Genomic DNA, 11857 nt, shown 5'->3' on the forward strand with positions numbered 1-11857 from the left:
CCTCCAGTGCAAGCGCCAGGTGGGTGGCAGTCTCTTCTTGACCCCACCCGTTGTGAGTGGCAGCCAGCGTGACTTGGGCCAGATACGGCTCCAGCTGCGTCGCCCCAGTGTAGTGCTGTAGCTTAGCAGCCGTCCTGCCAGGAAGCTGTGGTGCGGCCCCAGGAATCCCCTCCCGTCGCAGGGAGAGCAGGGGGTGGCTGTTCCGGGGCGCGCTGTGGCCCTCTGGCCGCCCCAGCTCGGGTCTTCTCCGCTGGGTCTCGGCAGCCATGCTTTCCAGAAGCGAGCTGTTGTCTCGGATTACGCGCTCTAATTCGCCTATGGTCGGCTCCATAGTGTCTGCTAGACACTCATGAATCCCACTTCTGACACCAATTGTAGCGACCGTGGGTTAGTGGAGCTAAACTGGCTAAACTGCTCACTAGCTAAAACGGCTAGCGGGGCGCTAGCAGCTATCGCTAAACTTCACAGCGAATGGAGAGCGCTCGTGCCTCATACACCGCACGACCCCGAGCGTCTCAGCAGCAGACTGATAATCCCCAAATGATCCAGCAGGAGGCAGTAGTGGTTCACACCAGTCATTTATTTGCCGTCTTTTTCACACAACGTAACACTGCTGACACCGAACCCCTATCACGCTCCCACCACATAGAGTCGCGGTGTCAGCCAACTATACCAATTCACCCCCCTCCACAGAACACACATCAACTTCACTGTGGCTTACATTAACATAACACTAACACAACATGCAAATCAACACATATGAACTAGCAGAACGATAGAAAACACAGAGACAACACAATACCCAGAATGCACCTGGCTAACAACCCCAGCCAGGTCATTACAATATGTATGTAAGAAGAGAATGCATACATATCTGAAGAAAATATATGTATGCAAGAGAATAATGTATGTGAATGAAAGAGTATAGTGGAAACGGAAGGAGTTTAATGGAAACGGAAGGCTGGGTGTCTGTACCGCTGTGATTGGCTGAGAAGCACGCGCGGGTCACTTTCAAGTGTCTGACAGCATGGAGGGGGGAGAAGAAACTCGAGTTCTTCAGCAAGCTGTCAGGTTGTTAAGAAATATTTTATCATCTCCTGAAACGGTCACATCGTTGTCCTCGTCACTTGATCGAGATGGGACGGGCTCAACTGCACCCAGTGTTACCCACAGCACGGTGGAAAGTGAGATGAGGGAACTTTTTAGACCAGCTAACACCCGGGTATCTTCAACGAGTCAAGTAGCTACACGGAGTTCGACTGGAGTGGGGCAGTCTTTGCGATATCAGACCCAGAAACACTTTGGCAACTGGAACTGCAGATCAAGGAAAAGGTAAGAACAAAACAGTTTGCCACTTAACTATACAACTGCGAAATACAAAATACGAAATGTGCTTTGCTGATTTAGCAACGCACTTTTTTACCCTTATAAATTTTTAGCCCTAGCTAATTTATTCAGCAGCATCCACATTACAAACAGTAAAGACCGTGGCATTTATTTCAATATTAGTGGCTGTTTGTACTTGTGAACCGAGTGTAAGTTGATGCTTACTTTAAGATTACTTTATTAAATCTTCTTTATTAATGTGGGAGGTGGTAGCTACATTAGCCTGCTAAATAAAAGGTTGGGTTAATTTTCTTGTTGTTTTTGTTTAGTTTTGTATTTATTTATTTATTTTTTGGGGTAGAATTTTAATCTTGCTAGAAGACATCAATCCAACTCTGTGTTGTGAGTGGATCAATATCTGTACCACTGTAGAGGTAGATAAACATGGATGCCAAGTCATGCCTTCAGTCCAGTTTCTACAGTGTATGAAATAAGAAAAAAAGAAATATGATCGGTGTCTTTTTTGTTCTTTAGTCAAAGTAAAAAGTAATAGCAAATGTTTCTTTGTATGCCTCTTTGTAGGCGTATTTCATTTTAAAGAGCAGTAAAAAAAAAAAATTATATATATATATATATATATATATATATATATATATATATATATATATACACACACACACGCACGCACGCACGCACGCACACACACACACACAGTGGGGCAAAAAAGTATTTAGTCAGCCACCGATTGTGCAAGTTCCCCCACTTAAAATGATGACAGAGGTCAGTAATTTGCACCAGAGCTACACTTCAACTGTGAGAGACAGAATGTGAAAAAAAAATCCATGAATCCACATGGTAGGATTTGTAAAGAATTTATTTGTAAATCAGGGTGGAAAAAAAGAATTTGGTCACCTCAAACAAGGAAAATCTCTGGCTCTCACAGACCTGTAACGTCTTCTGTAAGAAGCTTTTCTGTCCCCCACTCGTTACCTGTATGAATGGCACCTGTTTGAACTCATCATCTGTATAAAAGACACCTGTCCACAGCCTCAAACAGTCAGACTCCAAACTCCGCCATGGCCAAGACCAAAGAGCTCTTGAAGGACACCAGGAAAAGTATTGTAGACCTGCACGAGACTGGGAAGAGTGAATCTACAATAGGCAAGCAGCTTGGTGTGAAAAAATCAACTGTGGGAGCAATCATCAGAAAATGGAAGACATACAAGACCACTGATAATCTCCCTTGATCTGGGGCTCCACGCAAGATCTCATCCCGTGGGGTCAAAATGATCATGAGAACGGTGAGCAAAGATCCCAGAACCACACGGGGGGACCTGGTGAATGACCTGCAGAGAGCTGGGACCAAAGTAACAAAGGTCACCATCAGTAACACACTACAACGGCAGGGAATCAAATCCCGCAGTGCCAGACGTGTTCCGCTGCTGAAGCCAGTGCATGTCCAGGCCCGTCTGAAGTTTGCCAGAGAGCACATGGATGATACAGCAGAGGATTGGGAGAATGTCATGTGGTCAGATGAAACCAAAGTAGAACTTTTTGGTATAAACTCAACTCGTCGTGTTTGGAGGAAGAAGAATACTGAGTTGCATCCCAAGAACACCATACCTACTGTGAAGCATGGGGGTGGAAACATCATGCTTTGGGGCTGTTTTTCTGCCAAGGGGACAGGACGACCGATCCGTGTTAAAGACAGAATGAATGGGGCCATGTATCGTGAGATTTTGAGCCAAAACCTCCTTCCATCAGTGAGAACTTTGAAGATGAAACGAGGCTGGGTCTTCCAACATGACAATGATCCAAAACACCCCCCCCCCGGGCAACAAAGGAGTGGCTCCGTAAGAAGCATTTGAAAGTCCTGGAGTGGCCTAGCCAGTCTCCAGACCTCAACCCCATAGAAAATCTGTGGCGGGAGTTGAAAGTCCGTGTTGCTCGGCGACAGCCCCAAAACATCACTGCTCTCGAGAAGATCTGCATGGAGGAATGGGCCAAAATACCAGCTACTGTGTGTGCAAACCTGGTAAAGACCTATAGTAAACGTTTGACCTCTGTTATTGCCAACAAAGGTTATGTTACAAAGTATTGAGTTGTATTTTTGTTATTGACCAAATACTTATTTTCCACCCTGATTTACGAATAAATTCTTTACAAATCCTACCATGTGGATTCATGGATTTTTCTTTCACATTCTGTCTCTCACAGTTGAAGTGTACCTCTGGTGCAAATTACTGACCTCTGTCATCATTTTAGGTGGGGGAACTTGCACAATCGGTGGCTGACTAAATACTTTTTTGCCCCACTGTATGTATATGTATATATATGTACAAAAAAAAAAAAAAAAAAAAAAAAAAATTATATATATATATATATATATATATATATATATATATATATATATATATATATATATATATATATATATATATATATATACATATATTTGATTCTATTTTACGTACATTTTCCATTTTTTTCAAAGGCAATTTATAAGCATGCTATTACTTTATGCATTTTTTTCTTTCAAATTATGTTTCTGTTATTTGTGTTTGCTATTATACTCAACTCTTATGCACGAGCAGCTTTAAACATATTCAAGTGGGCTAAATGGCTAGCTGTGATACTGTTTTTTTAATATGAACTGTGTAACATTTTATTTTATTTATAAAAGCTTAGCAACAGTTTAACGTGTAAGCTGGTCACTACCAAGTGACATTAGCAACTTTCTTAAGGAACTGATAGTGTCTAAGTATCGGTAAATAAAACAAAGGATACATAAATCTGAATATAGTTTCTGTTTTGTTTTTTTTATAGGGCCAAGACACATTATCATGATACTTTCAACAAAGATGTCATCCTTCTTCCACGGCCATCAAGCAGTGTTGTTGTCAAGCATCGCACAAAACAACATTTACATGAACAAGGGCATATATTGAATGGATTTGAATTCCAAAAATCCTGGGACCAGAAAACTGTCTCTGAACAAATAAGGGACGCCTTTGGAGATAAACTTTCTATTGATGTAAGGTAGGTTGTGCTAGCAGTCGAAACCTAATGCGACACAGCTTTTGTCAGTAGTCTTTTCGATATCTAGGTATTTCAAAGCTTTACATAACGATTTAAGTCAGAGAACAGGTAGACATGAATCAGTAAACTAAACTAAAAGAACCAAATCAGTTATCCTTTCTTGAACACTCCATTTTTGGCATACTTTTTTGACATTTGTATAAAGTTTACTTCTGTTACTACTGGTTTAAGTCTGATTCAAAGAGGAAAACAAGATTAGCTCTAAAACAGTTATTGGAACATTTTTGCTGTTTTGGATTTTAAACATTTTACAACTTAACTGTTTTCCAGCCTGGAGTTTCTGATGGCGTGTGGCAACAGACTGATTGCGCCCAAACTGCGAGCAGGACAGGAGCTGGATGCAAATCTCATACATAAAATTTATAAATTGAAAGCCCTATACATCAGACCATCAAAACCAATTTTGGTACGTTATTTGACTTTTGAATGAATCTACCTAGCACTGTACAGTAATAATATGAAGACCAAAAATTGGTGCATAAACAACCTTTGAACTTTCTCATCTCTGTTCTTTTAAAACTTGCCTTTCACCTTTTGTAGTTGGATAGAATAGTACCAAGTTAATGTTCCTTTTTTAAAATGTTAATCCTAAGCTCTGGTATTGACTAAATTTAAAGCTGCTCTGTTGGACTGTTTGTGAATTATAGAACGTAAGACTACTGCTGTTCAGGAGATGTGTTACAATTTTGTCTGCCTAGTATGTAAAAGTAATTGTGTGAAAGATCTATTAACTCTTGAAATTTCTCACCCTATGGTAGCTGGGATAGGCTCCAACCACCCCACCTCTGATAAGAATAAGCAGAAGAGGTTGGATATATGGTATTTAATGTTCAAATTCAATATATGTGAATTATTATAATTATTATTTTATTTCTAAGGATGATATTACAAGCTACAGCAGTGAGGAAAACTGTGAAGAAAACCCTGTTTCATCAAGGCAGCTGCGCTCATCATCTTCAGACAGTTTTGCCAGTTCAACAGCTGCCTTCCAACCAATCTCTGCTCCGACGCGATCTCCTGCCTCATCAGTTTGTAATGGAACATTATTAACGGAAACTCCTGCCTTGACCCATGAAAGTAGTATCTCACACAAGTACAGCAGCGCTTCAACAAACATTTCCTTCAGCCAGTTACCAGTGTCTTCATTGGAAATCTACCCTTCCACTAGTCAGCCTTCTACCTCATCATCTGCATCTTTAAGCGATCCAGTTCTGGTCCTGACGTGCCGAAATACCTCAAGCTCACCCTACCAGACCAGGAATCCAGAGAATCATTGTTCAGCATTACCCTCTACATCAACACACAGTCAATCTGTAAACTACGATAACTACCTTTCAATCATGACTCCACTATCTGACATGTCTTCTGATGATGAGGAACTTAACCAGGCTATACTAGCAAGCCTGCAGAGCGAAAGGTTAGTTTCAAATACAAATGTTTTACAGTAGCCAATTAAACACACCATATTTGTTGCAATCCAATACTGTAACCAGTGTTGTGAAGGAGTGTAATCCATCCTCAGATATTTATAAGCATATATGATATTTATATTTGCTGTTAACAAAACGGTTTTTGAATAATGTCTACAGAGTCAAATGATAATGCTGTAATGCTGGCAAATTTTATTTTATTTGAAATAGGCAGCGAATTTTTAACAGAGCCTATCTGACAATGAAATGAAATTTACTTATTGTTATTTACTTATTGTGCATTGAAACTATTTTTCTTTGCTCTAGTGCTTTCTAGTTCTCCAAAACATATAAACAATATAAAAAGCCACTGAGCAATATACTCCTTTGTACATTTTGCTTATGATTATGATAATTTCCTTTAGGGATTAATAAAGTATGCTGATTCTGATTTTGACAAAACTTTGTATGTCCTTGTAGCCCTTGTATCTGAATGTTTTTACTGATGTTCATTTCAATATTTTTTCTTTTTTTTCTTTTCTTTTTTTTTATCCTACAGGACTTCAAGTTGTTTGGTATCAGCAAAAGATATTTTGGAGGAACTTTCTGCAAAAGTAAACCAACAGAAGAAATGCAAGTTCAACATTAATAGATCAACAGTCCTGGATGGAGCAATTAGAGGTTTTAAACGAGCGACATATGATCCATGCCACACAATTTCTGTCAGGTTTTCTGACGATATGGGAGTACCTGAAGAGGCTGTTGACTTGGGTGGACCAAGAAGAGAATTTCTAAGACTTCTGATCGAAGCTTTGCCACTGTCTCCAATGTTTGAGGGTGAAGAAGGCAAAATGAACTTGGCGCTTGATAGTGCTGGTATGTATTTATTTTAGGCTGATATCCCTGGAGTAATGCAATAAAAAAATCATTTTTATGAAGTTCTTGTCAAGCGCTTTCATGCATCTATTGACATGTAATGTTTTTCATTATTTCTAGCCATGAAGGAGGACAGGTACTTCATTGCAGGCAGAGCCATTGCAGTAAGCCTTGTACATGGTGGTCCACCAGCAGGCTTTCTGTCCCCAACACTCTTCTCTTGCCTTGTTGATGGCCCAGATTTGGCTAAACCAGTTTTAGAAGATGTTGCCGATAGTGATCTGCGTGATAAAATTAAAAGGGTAAAACTTATTTGTCAGTTGTTGGATAATGTTTTAGTATTGTGTGCATTTCGTTCTACTCCATGTATTAATTGGGGCCCATAAATTTTTTATTTTTTTATTTGAAGGTTAAAGAGTGTAAATCCTTTGAAGATCTGATAGTAGCAACTGAGCCACTTCAGGAATACTTAGCCAATGCTGGCTGCCTGAGGCCGCTACGGAGGCTGGAAGACAAGGATCTGCTTATACATGACATTATCATGTTCCAAGTAATACACAGAGTCCGTGGTCCATTTGAAAGGTATGTATGTATGTATTTATTGTTGTCCAATAAGTAACTCAAACCCATGCTGATTGCCTTGTATTCTGGGAATTTTGTGTGACATTTCTTTATGTGTAGGTACACCATGCCTCCAAAGGTGACAGCATCACATGAAAAATGCAGATTTGGGATATACACTTTTGATGATGTGAATAATCTGAAGTGAAAATTATTGTTTATATATATTCTTATGTTTTAGATTATACTTCTTGGATCCATTCATTTTTGATGTGATTTGTGATTTTAAAGGTAATTCTGATTATCATTTAGATTTCAGGATGGACTACGGACACTTGAGGTGCTGGACAAAATCCAAGCTCACCCAGAGAGTTTTCGCACCCTTCTATGCTGGTCACCTTCAGTGCTTACAGCTGACCTTCTTGACAGCCTCTTTACCATCCGCCTTTCTCCAGCTGGGAGCAATAAAAGGCATGCTGAAGCAGTTGTCATTAGTTTCTGGAGAGACTACCTAACAGATGCAGAAGGTAAATTTAGCGTTTTAAGCATTGTGTGTTCAATTTATAATGCAGTGCATCTTTTCATTGAATCAGTTAAAAGTAGAAATGCTTGCTGTGTTTTTTTTGTCTTTAATGCCATTTTTGACAGTATTGCTTTTCCTTTAGATCAAGACGGAACACAGAAGCTGGGGACAATTCTTGCCTTCGCCACTGGAGCCAACACTGTTCCACCAATTGGCTTCTCTCCACAACCGTCCATTGAATTTCTTCACCAAGAGCCTGATGCACAAACCATGTCTAAACTACCCATTGCAAACACGTGCATCAATTGTTTAAAGTTACCACTTCATACCTCTTACAAAGACTTTCAGGAGAATATGGACTTTGCATTAGGTAATACACATGGTTTTGGAATAGCTTAATTCCTGGTCAGGTTAGTATGCTAATCTGAGTTTTGCACTCAGTTAAATTAATGAGTGTCAACCATTAAGTAATTCTAAGAGGGGGGGGGGGGGGTTTGAATATCATTGCATTTTCTTTCCCAGAAATCAAACACATGTTCAAAATGTTCCACCTAAAACACCAATTAACACACTTGAGACCAAGCTGAATTTACTTTATGTTGCCATATTTCATATGTCACCCACCTATTATGTGATTGGAGGCTCTGTTTTTGCATTGACCTTTTAACAAATGTTCATTTGCTTCAAGTCTTTTTGCTTGTCAGGGTACCATTCTACAAGTATACAATAGTTATATATACTAACATAATTCAATAATAATTTTTTCATTGCATTAATTTATGTGCATTGTGATTATTTTTGTTTTCTAGCTTTGTACTTGTTTGTTGCTTTTATTCTCTGGTGTTCTTCAATATTGTTTATCTGACATTTCTATTCTATTTGATCAGTGATCCATGTTTGATGTATTTACTGACTGTATTAATGTTAATGTTATCAGTTTGAGTCATCTTGTTCCAAGACAATACATCTGGTGATTGTGATGACCAAAAACCTCAATAAAATGTGGTTGCACAAATTTATTTTTTCTTTTAACAAGGTGTTTTAAAACAAAACATGGTTGTAAAATCTCAACAGACTCACATAATACAACTCAGAAATTCTTTAAAATTGTATACAAACCGTAAACATGCATGTAAAGGTTGATAGTAGCATTCTTGAAATTTAAAGCTGTGACTAAACTTCTAATAATACTGAACTAACAACAGTCTTGGCACTGTATTCTTTTTAAGCTGCACAACCACAATTACAGTAAATGAAATTTCTCCAGAGGCCTTGTTGATATTTTAGGATTGTCTCTCAAGAAAACGAACAAGGTTGCAAAATAAATCTATACCGTTATTGCCATCATCTTCAAATGGATCAAAGGTCTGTTGAAGTGTAACCATCATGGTGTCACTGATGGAAATGTTAATTGATGGAACAACGACATTATTGTTTGTCTCCAGCTCTGGCAGTGGTCTGCATTCATCAATACCAAAGTCATTTTGGGGGAGCTGGCCCCAGGGAGGGGTTACCTGCCCCTCCCTTCCTTCCCTCCCCATCTCCAGCTGCCTCCCTCTTCCCGCTCCACCACAACCACCCACACATGCAGGCCTTGGAGTAGGGGTATGTCACCAGGGTGCGGAGGAGGGTGCCTCTCCCCACCGCAGGGAAAAGGGTAACACCACCTGGGTCTGGGTGCAGTTCCCCCCTCCAGGGGCAAGGGTACCTAGACCCGGTTTGTAGAGTACGCTTGGGGAGTGTGATCGTGTGTACAGCGTCTCTTTATGTCTGTCTCCACGTTGGTTGAGTGTGGAGTAAGTGCACATGAGAGCATGAGGGTGGGAATGGATGTTTGTGTCTGTGTGTGCCTGTATGTCTGTGTCTATATGTCAGGTTGGGTATCAGACGCCACCTCTCTGGGGACACCTCAGGCCCTCCAAGGTTTGGAGGCCTATCTCCACCCACCACCACTTCCCCTGCCGGTGGCGGACTCCCTCAGGTGTCGGTGCGTTGGTGGTTCTTTGTGTCTGGGGGTGGGTGTCCAGGTACACACCGGCTCACTCCTTGGCGGCCGCTTATCGGGGCCTGGAGCCTGGGGCTCGCTCGGGCCCCTTCGGAGGTGGGGTGCCCCCGGCCTCTCGGCCTGGGGCTCGGTCACTCAGCTGGGGGCCGGCGGAGCTCATGGGCGCGTCACTGCAACTCCCCCTGGCTTCTGCTCCGCGGCTGCTGAGTGAACCCTCATCTGGGACTCTCCTCAGCTCTTACTGGAACAGTGGCGCGGCTGCCCCTCTGTTGGTCTTCCATGGTCTCTTGTGTTCTGGGGGCCTCTGGATGTCGAGAGTTTGACCTCCTCCATACCCGCTTCACACCCTGGAGGACGGGGCTGTGGCCCCCCCACACTCCCTAGCAGATCGTTACATGGAGAAACCTTTGGAATACAAGCATGCTGATCCACACAGGTATGCACACACGGGTGTTCACTGCTCGTAGACCCAAATTACACCTTTCTTGGCCGCTACTTCGAAGCACATCTGTCCTGCGTGCTGCACAACAACATTGAATATTTAGTATTTACTGCTGTTTACACTTAGCTAGATTAATGCGATGGTGTTGTGTTTAGTATGTTGCTTTGTTTTTTTTGCTTGTTTTCTATTTTTCTCTCAACAGGTGATCCAGGAGATTTTTTTTTTCTCCCCCCCTTTCTCACTGTCCCTCTCCCCTTCTGTTTTTCCTTTCCTTCCTCTTTCTTTCTTCCTTTCCTATCCCTCACTCATGTCTGTCCCGTCTGTAACATCTGAAAATAAAATATAATAAATAATAAAAACAAAGATCGACCAAATGGACCAATACGGCAATGCCACGATGATCCATTTGGCAAAGTAAATCCATTGGGTATCCTTGTTGGTCTTCAGACAACAATTCTGATGGCTAAAGAACCAAATGGGACAGGCAAAAAAACAAAAAAAAAACAAAAAAAAAAAACAAAGTCATTTTCACAAATACCATTCATATTTGGGTTATGTATTCCTGCATTGTTGAGAATCAGAATCAGAATCAGAATACTTTATTGATCCCTGGGGGAAATTATTTTTTGTTACAGTGCTCCATTTTAAACCAACATTAAGACAAGACAGACAATACGCTAACTAAGAATAGTACAATATATACATATATATATACATACATACATACATAAGTCACTTATAAATAAATATTTGGAAAAGAAACAAGTGTAGCTGTAGCAGCAAACAGTGTGTTAAGTGGATGCGTTGTACAGGGAGATGGCCACAGGCAGGAATGATTTCCTGTGTCGTTCAGTGGTGCTTTTCGGTAATCTCAGTCTCTCACTGAACGTGCTCCTGTGACTGACCAACATGTCATGGAGTGGGTGGGAGGTGTTATCCAACATTGTCTTTATCTTGGACAGCATCCGCCTCTCCGACACCACCTTGAGGGAGTCCAGCTCCATCCCCACAACATTGCTGGCCTTACGGATCAGTTTATTAAGTCTGTTGGCATCTGCGACCCTCAGCCTGCTCCCCCAGCATGCAACAGCATAGAGGATCGCACTGGCCACCACAGACTCATAGAAAATCCTCAGCATTTTCTGGCAGATGTTGAAGGACCTCAGTCGCCTCAAAAAATAGAGACGACTCTGGCCCTTCCTGTAAAGTGCTGTGGTGTTTTTAGCCCAGTCCAGTTTATTGTCAATGTGTACTCCAAGGTATTTATAGTCCTCCACAATGTCAACACTGACCCCCTGGATTGAAACAGGGGTCAAGTGTTTCCTGGTCTTCCTGAAGTCCACGATCAGTTCCTTGGTCTTTGCCACGTTGAGCTGCAGATGATTCTGCTCACACCACGTGACAAAGGAGTCGACCACAGCCCGGTACTGATAATGCCCCTTTGCCACAGCTGAAGAGGGGTTTGCCCTCCTTGTGTTGAAAGTCCATGGTTATTCCACTGGTTCTGAAATTCTGTGGCAGCTCTTTGAATACGTGGCAAATATATATAATGAAGACAAAATAAATGGACCTCATTAAGTGAATCTAATACACCATGCTCCTCCATAAAATTGAAA

General features: G+C 41.2%; 1 protein-coding gene across 2 annotated transcripts; it reads left to right on the top strand.

Annotated features, from left to right (window-relative positions):
• The first annotated feature begins 888 nt into the window (after nucleotides 1–888).
• On the top strand, nucleotides 889–8810 carry LOC113015838 (uncharacterized). Of its 2 annotated transcripts, none has more exons than XM_080287858.1 (9): nucleotides 889–1332; nucleotides 4153–4365; nucleotides 4696–4831; nucleotides 5304–5842; nucleotides 6394–6710; nucleotides 6831–7012; nucleotides 7120–7292; nucleotides 7584–7798; nucleotides 7937–8810. In XM_080287858.1, exons 1-9 carry the CDS (start codon nucleotides 1028–1030, stop codon nucleotides 8191–8193), a joined length of 2337 nt encoding a protein of 778 aa, XP_080143984.1. In that variant the 5' UTR covers nucleotides 889–1027; the 3' UTR covers nucleotides 8194–8810. The 2 variants fall into 2 exon arrangements, with proteins under 2 accessions (XP_080143984.1, XP_080143985.1); XM_080287859.1 differs by lacking the exon at nucleotides 7937–8810 and adding an exon at nucleotides 7392–7461 and having other exon boundaries at nucleotides 7584–7749.
• The last annotated feature ends 3047 nt before the right edge of the window (nucleotides 8811–11857 follow it).

This window comes from Astatotilapia calliptera, chromosome 13, assembly GCF_964374335.1.
Source record: "Astatotilapia calliptera chromosome 13, fAstCal68.1, whole genome shotgun sequence".
Classification (NCBI taxonomy): Eukaryota; Metazoa; Chordata; class Actinopteri; order Cichliformes; family Cichlidae; genus Astatotilapia; species Astatotilapia calliptera.